The 18,772-nt window shown below is 40.6% G+C and overlaps 1 protein-coding gene across 6 annotated transcripts; it reads right to left on the bottom strand.

Moving 5' to 3' along the window:
• Positions 1 to 481: 481 nt before the first annotated feature.
• On the bottom strand, positions 482 to 18,612 carry gpbp1l1 (GC-rich promoter binding protein 1-like 1). Of its 6 annotated transcripts, XM_041992999.1 has the most exons (13): positions 18,255 to 18,514; positions 15,472 to 16,823; positions 14,847 to 14,973; positions 9,840 to 9,969; positions 8,307 to 8,644; positions 8,072 to 8,147; positions 7,764 to 7,960; positions 7,506 to 7,649; positions 4,597 to 4,679; positions 4,524 to 4,548; positions 4,266 to 4,390; positions 4,078 to 4,180; positions 482 to 1,148 (listed from the first exon to the last, which is right to left on the bottom strand). In XM_041992999.1, exons 3-13 carry the CDS (start codon positions 14,916 to 14,918, stop codon positions 978 to 980), a joined length of 1,464 nt encoding a protein of 487 aa, XP_041848933.1. In that variant the 5' UTR covers positions 14,919 to 14,973; positions 15,472 to 16,823; positions 18,255 to 18,514; the 3' UTR covers positions 482 to 977. The 6 variants fall into 6 exon arrangements, with proteins under 6 accessions (XP_041848933.1, XP_041848930.1, XP_041848927.1 ...); XM_041992996.1 differs by lacking the exon at positions 18,255 to 18,514 and adding an exon at positions 18,521 to 18,612 and having other exon boundaries at positions 4,524 to 4,679; XM_041992993.1 differs by having other exon boundaries at positions 4,524 to 4,679.
• Positions 18,613 to 18,772: the final 160 nt, after the last annotated feature.

The raw sequence follows: 18,772 nt of genomic DNA, 5'->3' as shown, positions 1-18,772 counted from the left end.
GATCCAATCCCAACCACTTGTAACTCTTTTAACAACCAATCTGGATGAGAATCATATTTTCAAAAATCCCAAAGCAAAGATTTGCCTTTTAAAGGTGAATTTGGAGTCACTCCTGTTCTTTTTTCTATCCATTTATCTCAGGTTTCCACTGAAATAAACTTTTTTTAAACTTTAAGCACTCTGTGGGAAACCAACACAACGTAACTGGTTTATTCCTAAACATGTACATTTCCTGGTAAAAGCCCAAATATGCTAAAAGAGGGACAAACCCAAACCTGCAGAGTATCAAGCATGTAAAATAAATATAGGTGGACTCAGTGTTTTGTTTTACATTATTCTCCCAAAATAAGGCAGTTTAAAATATAAATCTAGCAAATTTCATGCAAGGACTGAAGTTACAACCCTGTCATCTCAGAGGCAGTAAAACCCGATAAAAATAGTTCCTGCTGTAAAATGAGTTAAAAACACCACAGTAGTCGGATTCATATTGAAACATATCAGCTTGTCAGGAACCAATTTTTATTAATATCATTAATAATGTGTCATCAGCATCATCAATGAAATGAGTTAGTCTGTTTAAAGCAGAATCAAGTGTGCATTCATTGCCCTTCTTTTCTTGATGAACACTTCAGTTCCACAAAGCGAGGGGGGGGGGGGGGGGTATGGGGGGGGTTGGAGGGAAGAAGTTGGAGGGGAGGGGGAGTCAAAAAGGTCAGGGACTGCAGTGAAGGAGGAAACGCAGGGAAAACGACGTCTGGCAGAGCAGGAATCTCCCTCTTCACTGGGATATGATTGGTTTTTCCCTTGTGCAAGAATGACAACAAACAAAAAACAAAAAACAAAAAAGATCAAAAAGAAAATTTGAAATGGTGCTCTAAAAACAAAGATGAGAGAGGAAGAAGGGGGATTGCTTGCTGGGATGTGTTGTTGGCTGTTTTTTCTTTTGTTTTATTTCTTTTTTGTTCCATAAAGCCACGTTAGGATTTGATGCAGTCGTCGTCATCAGAGGTCTGGCTGCTGCTACTGGTTTCGGACTCAGAGCCCTCCTCAACGTGCGCCTCCGCCACACTCCTCCAGGGGGTGAAGTGGAGGGTCACGCCTCGTGTCCTGGGGAGAACCCCGTTCCTTTGCATGCCATTTTTCTTCAGCTAGTCAAAGCACACACAGAATTAGTAACCTTCACCATCATCATTTTATACAGTAGTGGTTAAAAGTTTACAGACTTGTGTATGAATGTCACATTAATTTTGGGCTTTTAATGGTTAAATTGAACCATGTTTTCCCCCAGGACATGTGTATACAACATACGTCAGTGATTTCCTTACAAACAAGACTTTTAGTGCACAAGTTTGAATGAATTTAGGATTTTCTTTTAACCATAACCATAAGGCTTTCTTCTCGGTAGAATTGGTGCAGTTCATTTAAATTGGCTGCTTTCCAAAGCTTGAGCTTTGGTCCTCAAATTTTCAGTGAGGTTGGGGTCAGGGTTTTGGAACGAACATTGAAGGTGCAGCGTGAAGGTGATTCCTGAAGACACACTGGGAATTTGAACCTAAGTCCTCCAGACCCAAACCCAGCTCTGTAACCACTAGACTACCATGTGGCAGAGCTCTGTGATATCCTGTGGAGGGGCGTTTCAACAAGACAGCAAGTTTTGATAGAACACCGGTTATGTTTGATAGGCGCTAGAACGCAGTGTTGGATAAATAAGGTATTAAAAGGACCATAGAAGACCATAATAGTGTTGCAGTGGTCACCTGCAGTGCACCTGAGATCACTGGATCCACTCACAGGTGAAAACATGTTTATGTCTGGAAGAATTTTGGGCGCAGTAGCCACCATTCATTCACAACTGAGCTTGGCATTTGAAGTAATATTTATGCCCATTTTTACCACTAGAAGTCAGTAATTCTTACACACTGCACCTTTAATATTAGCCTGTTTTATTCTGTAACCATGTGTATTTAGGGTGGTCATTCAGCTGAAACTCCCAGTTTTGTCTAAGTTCCAACCTTTTAGCAGCTGATCTGAGGTGAAGAATTTAGAGGCGGTTCCTACGTTATTCCATCTACTTTGTGAAATGCGGCAGTACCACTGGTAGCGAAACAGTCCCAGAGCGTCAGTGGCGGTAAAAGGTTTTCAATGTAAAAAGTTCCCGGGACCCACTCAAATCACCTGGGAAATTCAATGGGTCCTAATTTAAAAAAATGTATTTCTTTTTATTTCTTATATTCTTCTATTTCTTAAACTGTAGCGTAAAAACTCCTTTACTGTGGTATGGTATGACATGGTTATAATTAAGGGACATATTCATGTATGTATATGAAATTAAAGAAATAAAATTTTAAATCTGAAAATGTCACATACCAGTAACAAATACCACTAACTGATATTTTATTATTAACACAGATCGGTCATAGCATATGCAAATTCTGAATATCCCTGCCTGCAACTGATACCAATGTTTTTTTTATTTTTAACACAAACCAATCTAGCAGGCACCATAAAAAACAACTAATAATGATCTACCACAATGTTCGTCTATTAAGTGAAATGTGTATGTATGATAGCTGTAGGCACTTTATTTTATTGTCTCTCTTGTTCCTCCACTTGATTCTCCTGCTTCCTCTAGCTCACCTGGGTCACGCTGTTCTGCAGCTAACCTTTGGGCCACTCCTGCCCGTCAAACAGTCAAATGTGATCTGGGTTCCCAAGAATTCAGTGGAGACGCCCTTTACATACATGGCAAATCTCAGTGTTGATTATTTACATGTGTTGACAACACTTTGGTCAGTTTCTGGCCGACAACAGAGCTAATGTCAGCAAGAACTTTTCTAATCAGAGGATAAGACACATCAGCTACAGTCTCCATCTGTGGAGTCTCAAAACTCCAGCAGATGAGCCAGCGAGGACCGTTTAGCTGAACGTGCAGTGACAAAATTCAGAGCGTGCTGGTCACCGCCGCGAGGACATTGGTCCACAGTCAGTGTGGACACAGTGGGTTTTCACCAGGGTGACTCTCTGCCTGTAAATACTGTAAACTGTAAATACTGTAAATACACCCTGAGTGCAGAAATTCCTCATGTGTGTTTTCACTCGCGGGTACTAATTTACTCGCTTGTATCACGTACATGTGCCCGGACCACGCGTGCGGTCCGTTTTCGAGAGCGTCCCTTTTGAACTTCAAAAACCATTTACATGTCTATGAAAGAAACGGCATAGCACTGCATGCTGTGTTCATGTGCAGAGCAGATGTCTGACAGCAGAGTATCCTACTGCTGCTGCACTTCTGGATGTGGGTTCAATTAAGAAATTTTGACGTCCATGTGAAAAGATTTAATTCTCTGCATTTTGAAGGCATGGCACCAACAATATAGCCATGCCGGCTGAGTCAATGTAGGCGAAACACTGAAGTTTCTTTTGTTAGCTGCTGTGATTTTAAACACGACTTGTTCACAATGTATCGTTTTTCATGGGAGGAATGAGGTGTGACGCATCGATAGTGCAGCCTTTCAGATTTAATGCGTCAGAGACGCAGGACGCGTACTTAGCGACATCACTGGAGCATGATGATACTGTCACCATATTTTACTGTGTTCTTAAGTACAAAAGCCTCACATTTACTCCTCCAAACATAGTTCTCGTTGTTGTGGCCAAAAAAGCTCCATCGTTGTCTCATTTGATCTTAAAGTCTTTCCCCGGACAGCCGACCTTGAAGGTGCTGATTCTGGAGAAAGGGCTTCTTTCTCAGTTGGCACCCTCGCAGAAAACTCACTTCGGTATGGACCAGTGCTGCTGATGTTCCAGAAGATTCCAGTATATATATATATATATATATATATATATATATAAATATATATATATAAATAATTGAGCTCGTGTGGATACAAGAAGTTCCTAAATAAATTTAAATTTCTGCAGCCAGTTCTTGTTTTGATAAAGCTTTGAAGCTGTATGTTGTTAGTGGTTGAAATTAATCATTAAAAGCCCAAAATTAATGTAACATTTATAACCGATAACGAGTGTCTAAACTTCTGAGAACAACTAAATCTGATCAGATGCTGCAGATGGTCTCACCTGTTCAGTTTTAGTCTGGAACTCTCTAAGTTCGTCCTCTGTCAGAGGCAGGAAGTTGTCATCATTTTCTGGGTACTCCTGCCAGCCCATGGCCTTCAGCAACCTTAAAAAAAACAAAAGCCTCTCTGTTTTAGTCATGCGTGTCTCTGTATGTGCGTGTAATTGACGAGCTGTTTGCAGCGTCTCACCTGTGCTCTGCCTCCAGGGAGCTGGACAAGTGTTCAGTGTCCGAGTCACTGAGGGAGTAGGACAGACCATTCTCATGGCAGACTTCCTCACTGTAGGCTTTGGGCTCTGGGGTGCTGCTTTCACCCTGAGGAAATTCACATCACAGCAAAATGTTGAGACAAATGGCTAAAAAAAAAAAAGTACTAGAATAACCCGACAGTCTTCTGTCATCAAAACAATCGTGCTGTGTGGTGCAAACGTTTCAAAACTAAGCCCACCTCTCCTGATGTTCCTGGGCTGCTGCTCGTCGTCAGCTCTCCGGTGCCCTCGTCCTTCAGAGCTCGCAGAAACTCGCTCTTACGGTCCGGACCGCGTCGCATCAGCTTCAGCCTTGACGGAGCGATGTCTATGGGAGGAGTCGTGCTGGAAGGGTGCTGCACGCATCGACAGGAACGAGTGATGAAAAGGAGAAAAGCAAAAACATTTTAGGATTCTTTATTCAACTTTTTGGGTCCACCGTAATGAAACCATGAAGTATTTAAAATTGAGGGAAAGACATAAAAACCTAGAATGAATGTTGAATTTGATATGATTTAATTTAGGCATTCAGTCCAAGTAAATGCGTATTTTTCCTCACAGGCTTAAACTTAAGCTGTTGGGGGAGATCCTTTCCATTTTAATGAGGTGTGCTGGGGCAAAAGGATATTTAAAACCTGTAGGATATCTACCTGGAATGGGTAAATTAACCTGCCATTAACTGATCCTCATTAAAAGATGGCGCTAGTGGACTTCACATTTTCCAAGTCAGACCAGCAGCTATGTGCCATATTTTGAAAAATGTGCGCTTATTGGTGCTGAAGACCTGAATGATTTTCCAAAATCCTGGTTAACAAACCTCCCAAACTTCCAACTGACAGAGATATTGCTACCCGACCTAGCTTAAGATGACATTTACAACTACATACAGTCGGACTTCATGGGCAGAATTACAAGCTTACAAATATTTCGTGGCAGGATACCATATCAGACCATCACCTGTGGAAAACGCCCCAAACAATGTTTTTCCTCGTTATGTCAAAGGTGAGTAGACAGCAGACGCAGATAAGAGTTAACACAATGTATAAATTAGGGATGTCGCTGTTATATTTAGGAGTTAACATTGCAATTACTGAGAGAAAACTGCTATATTTTTACTGTTTATTGACTAAATTTGTCAGTGACAAAGTGCTTGCCACACACCCGAGAGATTTCTTGCAGCCTTAGATTTCAAATTTAGCCTGTTCAGGGTCAGCTAGCAGCCTGTAAAAAGAAATCCCATCCTTGGGATGTCGATTGGAACATATAAAGGCACAGTATGAATGTGTCATTATTTTTAAGCAAAAAGCTAGCTGTAGTGGCCAAGCTGGTAGCAGTACGCATGTTTTGTTAATCTTTTTGCCACCCACGAACGCCACCAACCTGCAAGTCATATGATCAGTGATGAAAGCAGGGAATGGTCTATATGTAGGCCTGTCACGATAACAAATTTTGCTGGGCGATAAATTTTCTCAGAAATTATTGCGATAAACGATAATATTGCGCAAAGCGATAATGTCATTTTGAGACCATTTTCAACTAATATAATGACAATGCCATAATAATGCAGTACACCCATTCAAAAATTAATAAACTTTCATTTCAAAAGAACATTTTCCCTTGGAACTGGAAGAAATTTTAAATAACAAAACAAAAACAATAAATAAAATGGACTCTCCGTCTCATTAACAATAAATGAAAACCAAACACAATAAGTATGATGGAAAATAAAGTCTGTTCTGTAAACAAAATTGCATTTAAAAATATATATTTAAAAAAATATTAAACATGAGGCTCAGACAGGGAAAACTGCCAGTTATTAATACGGCCCACTGGGAATCCTCCTGGACAATGTTACGTTTGGTAAAGATTAACATTACTTACTTCGTCGTACAAAGCTGCTGGTTATCCTGCAGGTACTGAAACATATCAGATGTATTTACTGCTGCCATTTCATTCTGTTCTACAGTCATTTAGCAGAAACTTTTCTCCAAAGAGACTTAAGTAGCTTTAAGGGTCTTGCCTAAGGACCCAACTGGAAGGTGTTTATTATTCGTTCCCTTGGGTCTCCTGAAAGGGAGATGGATGCCCTGCCAACTAAGTTATTCAGCAACCGATTTCATTTCATGCCTTGCCGGCTGGTGAGCCGACTTCCATAACAGCCCCGTTTCCACCGAGGGCTTCTGCATGGGACGGGATGGTTTGTTTCTGTAAATTCTGATCTCAGTTACATTTCCACACCCAACCGTACCATTACTCGGTAAGCGGCATATCAGCTGGATAGCGACAGATGCGAAAGATACGCAATGGTGTGATGTCCTAGCGGCACGATGGCTTCCTTGAAGTATAACGAATAAAAATGTGACAAAGACACAAAGGATGAGACATCCAGCAGTTTGTATTCTTTCTTCTTGGCATGTTTCTTAAAACAAAACAAAAAAATCCACAGTGTATTTCAACATGCTGCTTTTGCTGCTTTGTTCTTAGTGCCGAGCGCCCAATGAAAGGTCCAGGTCAGATATTCTGGCACCCTTCCCAGTTTTGTCTGTGGAAATGCAAAATAATGCGTGCCAACCCATAGTTGGAAATGGGCTAATAAGACTTTGGTTATTATTTGTCATAACCAAAATAATCCTCTCAGGATGATTTAATCTGTTTGTTAGGAGGGAATAACTTTTCCTCTCACACTTTCCTGCTCTAACGCGGCTCTTCTACAACATACACAAACGAAAAACAAAGCAACACAGGCGGTAACATGAGGGTGATAAGTTACGGTTCAGATAAAATCCTTTTAATCGTGGCATCCCTACTCTGTGCTGTACTTCTGTTTGGGGTGTTGAAATACATTGGTTGTTTTTCCATCTTTGGTAGAAGCAGCCTTTAAATTAACTTAGCAGAGGTTTATTACTTGTTCTGAGTCTGAGGTCACAGAACTGAACGGTCTTCAAATCAGATGACTCGGTGACTTTTTTTTTTAAATAAACTCTTACCCGCTGCTAGCTGCTGTGTTTAGTTGAACCACTACTAACTATGAAAGCTCAAGAAAAGCATTGGTGGTGCACATCGAGGGTGGGGGTGGTGGTGGTGGGTACAGATTAAAATACAGATTTTTATAAATAAAGAAAAAAAAAAACAAACTGAGTGTAAAAAGCCATCAAAGCTGTGTTTTGTGTGGCCATTCTCACCTCTTTCTGGGCATTGTGCTGCGGTGCGCTGACTGGGGTGCTGGGTTTGGCTGCAGAGACGGGGCTGGTGAAGACTGAATCTCGGCCTGTCACATGAAGGCCAGACTTTGTGATCTCTCTACCGCCGGATTTCCACTGGGTGCTCTGCAAGAAAAGACGAGCGTCAAAACGTGTCACACATTTGCTTGATAACCCCTTTTTCATCTCTGCTAAAAAAAAGGCTGCTGAAGCAACTCAGAGCCTTGCTGTCTTTCATACTTTGGTGGGGGCCACAGCAGGCTTTGGGACCAGGTTTTTGTAGACGCTGGAGCCTGTGATGGGAGTCTTGCTGCCATTGGTGGGCAAGGCGCCGGCGGTGGCAAACCCCGCAGAGAAGGCTGTGCTCGGGTCCTCCTTGGAAACCTTCTTGATAACCAGCATTTTAGACACCATCTGTTTGCCACTGGGGGGATTTTCTGGAACATATGCAGGACATTCAGAGAGGACGTGAACAATTATGAAACCATTACATTAACCAAAAGTTTAATCTTAATGATTTAAGTTAAGCGGAGACAGGAGGTTCTTACCCCACACCCCAGCATGGGGAGCGACTGTTCGCATCTGAGTCCCAGGCTTTCCAGTTGTTTCAGGGTTGAGGGAAGGCTGAAAAGACAAACAGAGCACTTCGACTAAGTATTCTAGTGTAGAGAATTTAGTACATTTAACTTGTGTTTACACCCAAGAAAAGAAAAATGCCCACGTAAGCTTGATCTGGTCAAAAATTATGGGAAATTAAAAATCTAAACGGGGCCGTCTACTCACAAAGTCCTCCTCCACAAACTTCAGCTTGTCATCTTTGCCGTCTTTGCGTTCCTCGTTGGGAAACTTGTCCTGGTACGAGGTTCCCTTGCGGGCATGGAAGTTGCCGTTGCGCTGCCTGTGCCCCCCCTGCCTGTCCCTGTCGCCTGCTACCCGCTTGGGATGGTGGTGGTGGTGGTGGTGGTGGTGGTGGCTATCCTGGGCACCCCTTGGGGCTCCATGCCAGCTGGGTGTTTCCTTCCAACAAGAGCCCCCCGCCAGCCCACCATGTCCTCCTTTGGCCACTCCAGAATCCACCGAGTCGTGTCTCAGTAGCAGTGAAGGCTGCTGCCATCCATCTCCTTCAGAAAAACAGTGCATAAAATATGCTAATTCTGTTGAAGCAAAGCCAAATATTAAGTGTCTGTTAACATTTATCAGCTGATGACTCATGAAGGACAAACTTGGTGCAGCTAATTTTAAGTTTTTGAGGAGGTGTGTTTCTGTTTGGGAAGAGCTTAACTGGTTTCCAGTTAGCTCATTTAAGTCAAGAACAGGATTGTAAAAGAAGGCCAAAAATTAACATCTACGTTTACATACTAACACGATGCTGTAACCTGTAAGACCTCCTTATCTCCTAAAAGAAAACCACATTACTTTCAGTGAGAACCAGAGGATAGCAGCTAAATTCATCCAGGAATGAGTGAAGTAATGTCTAACGAGGAACTGTGTAGATGCTAAAAAAGTGAACCTGAGCAGTTTTACAGGTGTTTTAAGAGCGGTGTTACGCAGGTAAATATCTCAGGAAGCCATTGGCTGATGTTGGTGATCAAGACCTTCATCAATGATCAGAGTCAGGAGAATCCAGAGATAGTCCCCAAATTCCCCATGAGAATTCAGAAGTGAAGCCCAAGATAGTCACTAAGATCATAGACTATCCTGACATATCATTTTATATGCTGCTTTCTAGCTGCTAGCTCACAGTTTTTGTCCCACAGTAATGAAACAGATGTTTGTGTGAAGCAGAAGCTCTGAAGCGGACGGTGCTGTTCTCATGTTTCTGTTACATTTCCATATAATTGTTAGAGTTTGAATTGTGTATCATTTGGATGGCAATGCTGGGTGAGGTTCTCCCTGTGATTTTGGTACACTACATATTAGGATTGCTGCTGTCTAGTGTGTGAAAAACTCTGTGGTACTGCACATATCTTATACTGCCACTTGTGTAGGGACTCTCCTGAAATGTTAAACCATCCTACTCACCAACTCTTTTCATACACTGGCTTAACTACTCACTATTCCTCACTTTAGTGCTCAACACTACGGTAAAGTATAACACTTTTTCCTTTGTAGCATCAAACTGATTCTGTCTTTGGTACTGAATACACTGATGTTCAAACTAAGCTTACCTGATAATCAACAATGATGCAACTATGGAAAGTACATAAAAACACAGCCTGTTACACTGAATATGTCAGCTGTCTAAATAACTTTAAATATCCTATGAATATAAAAAAGCCTTTGAAAGCAGTGTGATATGTGATGGTATGAGGTTACCTGCTGGAGAACGCAGGGAGCCATTGTTGAAGAAACCATCAGAGGAGTTGTGGCGGCGGCGGCTCACAGAAGTTCTGCCGTCTCTGTGGTGGTGAGGCTCACCTTGTTTGTCAAGGTTGGCAGCAGGGGACTGCAGGAGGACAGAAAGTGGATGTCAGTCACAGAGGAAACTTAGTGACTGCACAGGATACAGAAAGTTGTTTACGTGCCTCTTTTCCAGGGCAAACTCACAACATGGAAAGAGAAATAGCGATTACTCTTGGACAAGCTTTCGAGATTTTCTGTTGGTCACAGCTTAATTTTGGTCCTTGGGTCGGAGCTACACTTTATTTTCTCTTCTTCTTTTCTACAACATTTAAATAACTCGGGGCACATTCACGCCAGGATAGTCCAGGGGACTCCATTTGGTTTTGGTTGTTCTAAAGACGAGACTGAAGCTCAGAGGGGATTGGCACTTTTCAATAGCGGCGCCAGAACTATGAAACGAGTTACCGCTACATGTCTGGCAGGTTCCGTTGTCCACTGTCTTCTTTTAAATCTCATTTAAAGATTCATTTTTTCTCCTTGGCGTTCAACACACTGAGTTGTTTGTATGTGTATTATTGTGAGCTGTGCTATGTGTTATGTCTGTCTTATATTCTCCATGAAAAGCACATTAGTCAACTATTGTTTCTAAACATGCTTTTTTAAATTAATTTTGATCAGCTGGGTGGGAAATTGCCACCGGACATGTTGTGCTACATGGCATTCTCGGTCATTCCTCTCTTTGGTTCACCGAATTGTTCCGTTGGCTTTTTTTTCTTCTTCTTCTTTTATTACACTATCTTTATAGGTATAGGTATATGGAGTACCTGTACACAAACACACAAATCTTATTTATTTATTTTTTTCTACATACAGAAATGCAACCAAGCTTTTCATTTTCGCCATCAGAATTTCTATTGCTCTATTTAACTTTATTTTTATGCTTTGCTTTGTCATTACAACTGGACACCGCACAATTACACTGTAGTTACACACTGTAATTTCACTACTGGACAAAATAAAAAATTAAAGAAAAAACCCACTGTAAAACTGTTAGATCATTTTAATGGTCACTTTATTATTATTATTATTATTATTTTTATTATTATTATTTTAACTAGATATTTTAGATAGAGTTTTCCTCAACATTGAGAAACAGCAGGCAAAAGCACCAGATTTGGATATTTGAACGTTTTTACAGGACAGCACACTAACTGTCGTCTCCTGAACGACGTCCGATCTTCGTCCTGGACTGCCATTTACGTTCTTTTTCTGTACTTATTTGGAGAAATCTGTTTTCCACTTTTTCCTTTGTTTTCTTAGAAGGGATAACGATACAGGAAATCAGCGATCACCAACTCCGGTCCTCAAAGGCCGGTGTCCTGCAGGTATTGGACGTTTCCCTGCAGCAACATACCTGATTTAAATGAATGGGTCATTAACAGGCTTGTGCAAAACTTAACAAGCTGTTGGAGATCCATTTTATTTTAATCAGGTGTGTTGCAGTAGGGGAACAATCAGCCTGTCCTCAAGGACCGGAGTTGGTGATCCCTGCAGTTAATAGTTTTAAGTGTTTTTGCGGCTCTTTGACTACATAGCGGGAAATTTCACTTAGTGCACTGAGGACGTCCGATGCTGCCCTGCTGAGACCTTTTCCCACTCCTTTGCCACCTCATGTAAAACTTTTCTAAATCTGCCACAGAGTTAAAACGTGACTGTAAACATTATTTTTGGGAAGGAAATTCCCTGTACAACCTCAAAATGCTGGTGTTCAGATATCCTAATCATAACCTGAGGTCCAAAGGTCAAATCAGGTTGTATTTTTCAGCCCATCCCAGCAAGCAGGGAGGAACTGGGATTACTTGTAAGACAAAAACAGACACTGAGGCTTGAACCATGTTAAGTGAATGCAGCCAGTCTGATCAGTCAAAGTGAATATCAAGCAATGGGTTGCGAGGACATTAACTTTGTACTTGTTTATGCTGTAATGTCACAGACAGGCCAAACTTTCACACTTGGCCTGTCAGATAAAAACCCCCCTGGTGTTTCCCATTACTGTACCAAGAACAACAGTTTGAGGCACTGAATGGCTAACTAGGCTTATAAACACAAACGTGAGAACGAAACTAAACACCAACCTGGTTTGCAACTGATATTCAGCCAGACCTGCTGTCCAGTTAGCCCTGGGCTGAACGGATTACGCAACTCCTCCGTTCAACAGTCAGTCTTCAATAAATCCTCATTGACTCGACTACTTGTCTTGAGTTGATTGAGCGCAACCTCCCCTTTGTGTCAGTGATAAGCAAACAGAAATATCCTGACAAACAGAAGCAACAAACTCCACCAAAGACAATCTTCAAGTGTTGTTCAGGCCAGAAAAACTGAATACTGGAACAGTAGTTAAATACTGTCACATAACGGTAGTGCTCATGGTAGCTGTGTTTCATGGTCTGTAGAGAACAAACTTGGATCGACTGGATTCCCAGTATCGTTAACTTTCACTCCCTGAATCCAAACTTCCATCAAATTTTGCAATGCAGGGATGAAAAAACAAACAAACCAAAAAAAACAAACAAAAAAACAAATGAAAAAGCAATTAAAGGAGTAGTCTGTAGGATTTAGAACCAGCCAGTTACAGATAAAGTTCCTGGCAAAGTAGCCCACAACAACATGAATATCACTCTGAGACCATTTCTAACAGTTCCCTAGATGTTAATAGTTCATTATTTTAGTTTCATGTGGGCACCATTGCCGAGCTCATTTTGTGGGATTTCTTCCCAATCTGTGCCGCAAATTCCAGAATCCCAGTCTGAGAGTTTTGTTGTCTCCTGCTCACTTCAACAGAAATCATTCCCAACTCCAAAAACACAGACTTAAGTAGGACTCGCAATCTGGCCGCAGAGAGGTGGTTAAAAAGTCAAAACAAAATACAACAGCGGGGCAAAAATCATCTGTCTGAGAGTAACCTTGGTAAGAATAACTTGTGGAGCAGGCTCTTGATGATTACAAATAAGCAATGCTGAACAGGAGGCAGCTGCAGCAGAAAAATTACACAGCTTTTGTTTGTTTCTGCTTTAACTGTGCAACTGTTAAACTGCACCGTTAGAAAAACCCTCTACTGTCACCACAGAAAGAAAGATGAAAAATTTCTGAAAAGTTATAGGCCAATCACTGGAGTGTAAATATAAAAAATCATTATAATGTGACAAACTGATATCTAAATGCGATTCTACGACACTAACAAAATACAGTATCCTCTCCCACACTGTTAGAGGTCAGCTCACAAACCCCCACACACACAATAAAAAATACTCTGCAATGTTAATTTTGTCTACTCATGGTTTGAATATTATTTTTTTATGAAAATTAAAAAAAAAAACCCAAATAAAAACTAACACGCAAGGACAAAAGCTATGACAAAGATGGGGACTTCATCTCAGGATGTAGTAAAAAGGAAAACTTATGCATTTGAGCTAACCCCTGGAGGATGGTATAGTTAACTCCATGTAATCTTAAAAAGCTAATAATGCAAAATGTCAACACCTGGGTGGAAAAAAGTCAACATATGGACAAATTTCAAACTTTGTAAACTGTGTGGGGCAACGATCGCTGGTGATAACTAATCTAAAGCAACTTTTGCACACTGGAAATCCTGAAATCCATGCAAAGCTAACCATGCTAAAGCTAACGCAACATCAGGTGTTTTTGCAAGGCTGCAAACTTAAAGAAGCCACAGCTGTCATGTAAACATCACTCAGAGAAATTAATGAACCATTAACCTGAGCTGGAAGTCATCAACTGGCACAAATCTAAAAAGTATTGAGCCCATGTATGACATCTGCTTTAAATATTCCAGATTCAGTTTTCCATTTTTCTTTTTATCCCTGAATTTTGTGTTTTATTATGTATTCTTTGATTGGAGAGGATTGTGTCTCATCATATGGTGGGCGTAAAAATGTCAACAGTTTAATAAGGAAATATCACATTTATTTAATATTTTTGGTTTTGGTTCTAAAGGCCCTTTAATGGACAGTACGTGAGAAGTAGTGAGAAAGAGGGGATGACGTAAAGCAAGGTGACCCTAGGCTGGTTTTGAACTTGTGCTAGAGGAGCTGTAGACTCTGTATTTAAGCCGGCTGCTCAACCAGCCGTAAACATCCTGTTTTTTGTTTAAATACACGACAGCCTCCCCTATCAGTTTCCTTGACAAGTGATGGTGTTTTTCCACGAATCTTCTCCAGGAAAGCCTCCAGGTGCAGCTCAAACACACGGGGATGAGTTTGATGGAGGCTGGTCTGGTTTTCTGGCTACTCTCTTCGTTTGTCAGCCAGAATATTCTCAGCCTAACTTCTGTGTTTCTGCCGGCCTCTCAGCCACTGCTGAACCTCAGGAGGAGACTTGATCCTCGTCAGTTCAGGTGACGCCACACAGGCTGCAGCGCTCGAAATGCATTCGACTCTCATCCAGCTTCTCTTGTCCATTTGACTCGGGAAATGTGGAAAAACTCCTACACTGGTAGGAATAAAAGATCCCACTAACATTAGTTAGTACCACCATACTCCCCGTTTTGCTATTAATTCCTGTTTCATTATCATTATTTCACTTTCCGGAAAGCATAAATATTTTACTTCAGAAACAGAAGGGAAACCTTTAGAAACCATAAATTAGCATTATACTTTATGTTGTGGTCAACTACATCTACTTTAGATTAGTTGCCTATTTTAGTCATAAATCACGAAATCATAAATTGCTGTCAAAGTTAATGCTAAAGCTCAGGCAGTCTCTCAGACAAGGACATAACACTGACTTCCATTCACTGTGTACAACCAAACTCAAACAACACTAAGCTTTTATTTACAGCTTTGTCCAACCAGCTCTGCCTCATCAGCACCACCAAAAGGACTCTCAATCCCGACAACCAGCAAAGGTCCCAATGAAGTAAAAAAACAAAAAAAAGAATAAATAAATAAATTGCACACATACACACACCTCTACCTTGGCAGGCTGGGGCGTGGAGAAGTTAAGCCAGGCAGGGACAAAGTCATGCTGCGCCATTTAGGTCCAGTGTTTCCGGTCAGTGGATCGAGGCATCAAACCTCATGGCCAGGATCTGATATAAAGAAAGAGAGGAAAAATAAAAAAATAAAAAAGGGACATTTTTAACATTTCACAACTGAAAGCACAGAAAACCAAATAAAATCCCCTTTATACTTGTCCATTTTGGATTATATATCATCTGTTTCAAGTCATTTGTCTGCCATCAGTACTTTTGAAATTCACAGCACGAAGGTCTCCCACAGGATGAACCAAACACAAGAACCGAGAACTATTCTTAGCAGACAACAACAAAGCTGCACTTGCTGAAGCTGTGCCTGTGAAGTTGATAACTTGTCGACAGCTTGGATGGAAAACATCTTGAAATCTTCTTTTGGAAAATAAGTCTGTAATATAAATAACTTACTGCTTTAATAAAACTAATAGTTTTGACTTTTAAACCCTTCTGTGTATTATAGGAAATGAATAAATGCATCTAATCATAAAATGTCTTGTGAGAACAGCTGGACACATCTGTTCTGTGCAAGTCAATGAGGCCAAACTTGAACATTACCCCAGAGTTTGTGGCTCTGAAGTCCTCTGCCTCCTCTCTCGGTCTGGCTGGGCTCAGTTCCTCAGGCCTGTTGGCACTGATCACAGTGTGTGTGCGCTGACAGACGGAGATCAGCACGTCGAAAACCCCCACTCCGCCTCCGCCTGGACAGTGAAGCCCCTTTCTCCAGAGGCAGATCCCTTGGTCCAGGGTGAAACACTTGGGAGTCGAGTCAAAAATTTTGCAGGAATGATCTGGAATGGGGATCCAGAGAGCTGGCCAAGCAGGAAGGAAGGAAGATGAAGCAAAAGAAGTCTACAAGGGGCAAGTTTTCCTTCTTTAACCAGAATCCAAAGCAGTCCTAGCAGTAACGCCTCTGATGAAATCTACTGAACTTTTATTGCTGGCAGGTTGAATCCTTCAATGTTTACTGTCATGAATAAAAATCAAAACCAGTTTGTAGTTGATCCTGATTGGAAAAAAAAAGGAATTGCTGCAACAGGTGATTTGTCCCTAGTGGTGATGAAAAACCAGGCAGTCTTCTTTTCAGTATAAGGAAAGAGTCTGGGAAAATTGTCTGCCCTGAAACATGGACAGTAGTTGTTTTAACAGTTCCACTTTGACACCAGATGGAGGAAGAGAGACAGGTGTTGTCCTGCCACACTGTGTGCCAGTATGCGTCTGAGTCGATTCACCTTTCACCGAATCATTTTAAGATCTACTTGATCGCATGCAAAAAAGAAAAAAAATAATTCAGAGACAGTCTTTTATTGGCAATGGAGTGCTCTGGAAACCACTGCTCACCTCATTAAATTGGTGAAAAAGACTGTCTTCAATCTAAGAAAAATAATGAGCAAAAAGTTTCAAAGTCACATGACAATGAAGGAAGTAAAGCCCTATGTTACATCGCTGTCATTTTCAGTCTGGGTTAGTGAAATAAAGACGTCGCTGAATGGTGCATCATCACGCCAGTTCTACTTTTGTGTGTTTTACAATCACATTTGTAAGATGCCCATTTATTTAGCCCAATTTCTCTGACCGAAGCAGATAGAGAATTCAGCTCTGATTTCATAGATATGCGAGGTCAAAAGTCAAAAGGCCTGCATGAGCGTCCTTTAGAAACAACTAAACTTGTCCAAAAGAGAAAAATAAAGCCCGAAGAAACATTTGATCAACTTCTTTTTCTGATCAGGAAAAAAAGCAACTGCGAAAGACAAACAAAACAGCATGCATCAAAAATTGGTAAAAATAGGTCTTTTCTTTCCTTCTTTGAACTTGCTACTTTTTCCTCCCTCCCAAAAAGGAAAATTCAGTGTAGTTTTGGGTTTTTCTTGCTGATGGTTCACACGTATGTGCACAAGACCAGACTGGATCTGCAATAAACACAAACAAACAAAAAATTACTTATATACTGGAGATTCAAACATAAATAGTCACTTTAATGGTTTAATAGTGGACGAAACTGATACAACAAAGAATAATCCAACTTTATCAAATATGTAAACACTGAAAACATTTCCTTTCAAGCACACATTTGTTGTGCAGCCTTAAGTTTAATATGTTGGTTAATTGAAAAACAATTGTTGTAATACCTAGTCTATTTTTATTAGAAATGAATTGCACAAAACACTAAACATCAGTTTTATTGCAACTTTAATCAAACCCCTTAAAGACTGTTGTAACTTAGAGTAAATCAGCCTTTTATTACAAAAAAACCAACCATTTTCTTTTAATTTCTGCAGCTAGTAGCTAAAGCATATGTCAGACTGTTTAAGAAGCTGCTCCTTCACTGAATACTCCTGTCAGAACCCAAAATAGCTTCAAATTCAAGACATCAAACCATACAAAGAAACTGCTTTGAAACTTTTAATATAATTCTAGAGGTATGAGAGAAAAAGAAGTCACGACTAAGTGGATCCATTTCACACTGAAAGCTGCTTCTTTAATAAAATTCTGTAGGCCTTTGCACGTGAAATATTTATGCCAGCTTAAAAATAACATGAACACCATCTTCTTCTGCACTTCTTCCCAAGACTGCTGCATATCTAAACAGGGCCAAGTAGCGTCTGTAATATTGTGAGAAAATTAGGTTAAAATCCCAGTCCGCAATTCTTCCACCATGCGTTGCATTGCGGGATTAAAACAGCACCAAGACATGAGGTTTATTTGTTTTGTTTTTTTACAGCAACTACTACAGACTAGTTAATGTAGTGTCACTGAACTATATTACGTAACAGTTCATCATCAATGAACTACACACTAGTTACAATATACAGCACAAGCATTTACTTCACTTTGAAACAATGCTCATTTCTAAAACGACACCACTACAGCTATGTTTCAATTGTAGCCTATTTAACATTAGGATAAAGTAAGCGAAGCCCACATGCCTACAAACACTGCAGCAGACCAATTCAATAGTTACGTTACACGCACGTTTCGCCAGCTAGCAGGCTAAATTATATGGTTTAAAGTACATCACAGTAATAAAATACGCAAAGCAGTCTTTGTATTTTCTTATCTAGTCTGCATTTATCATCAACCAATCATCCCGTTAAATTTGTCCCAACTCACTAGCTAGCAAACTCTGTGCAATTAACCAAGGTCCAAGTTAGCCTAGCAATTGTTAGCCGAGAGCTGACGTTACTTAGCCTGTTAAGTCGCCTAAGAGAACAGTGAAGTATTTTAAATGCGTTAATGCAATCAGCGGGCGTACCCAAGTAAAAACCTGTTTATTATTTTTAAATAGCCCAAAACTATCCATTTAAGCAACTGTCACAGGCATACAAAGGAGGTAAACAGACCTGGCTTGGCTGGACCAACACTGTTTCAAAATGGCTACCTTAGCAGCGGTAGCACACATTTATCTGCTCGCTAAGTGCTAGCGAGCTAACTTGCAGTGTTTCATGACGATACCGCGTACCTTCTTTAAAGGAAGATAGTCCCAGATAAAAAATGTTTCGGATACAAACAAAGTCTGCAAACACTAAAGTAACTATTCTTTTTCGCAGCTACAAACTTCTTCGTAAATAGGGCTGTCGATGTTTGTTTGGGTTTTAGGTGCGCTTACCACTGGCGCTGGCACTGAGGGATTCGAACTAACTCAACTGCGCTACATTCAAGAGTTGTCGTAATTATGCAACTTAGTGAAGTTCTAAAGTGTTTTCAAATCCGAAATGTCTATTTAATATAGTTTCTAAAAACACGTTTATATTTATATATAGGGGTAATAAAGTACCTACAATTTTAAAGAGATATTTGTGAGTGCATGTAAAACATTTGATTAATAATGTTCTGCTAATACTAGGAATTTGGCACCCTG

This window comes from Melanotaenia boesemani, chromosome 8, assembly GCF_017639745.1.
Source record: "Melanotaenia boesemani isolate fMelBoe1 chromosome 8, fMelBoe1.pri, whole genome shotgun sequence".
In the NCBI taxonomy this organism is placed as follows: Eukaryota; Metazoa; Chordata; class Actinopteri; order Atheriniformes; family Melanotaeniidae; genus Melanotaenia; species Melanotaenia boesemani.
Note: the sequence above shows the minus strand (reverse complement) of the source record. Positions and strands in the feature narration are given on the sequence as shown.

Coding starts and splice junctions, on each gene's coding strand:
- gpbp1l1 (XM_041992996.1), bottom strand. CDS start 14,918: ATGGCGCAGCATGACTTTGTCCCTGCCTGGCTTAACTTCTCCACGCCC. Junction 4,680..7,505: donor AGCACAATGCCCAGAAAGAG/GTGAGAATGGCC, acceptor CGATGCGTGCAG/CACCCTTCCAGCACGACTCC. Junction 4,391..4,523: donor GCCCAGGAACATCAGGAGAG/GTGGGCTTAGTT, acceptor GAATTTCCTCAG/GGTGAAAGCAGCACCCCAGA.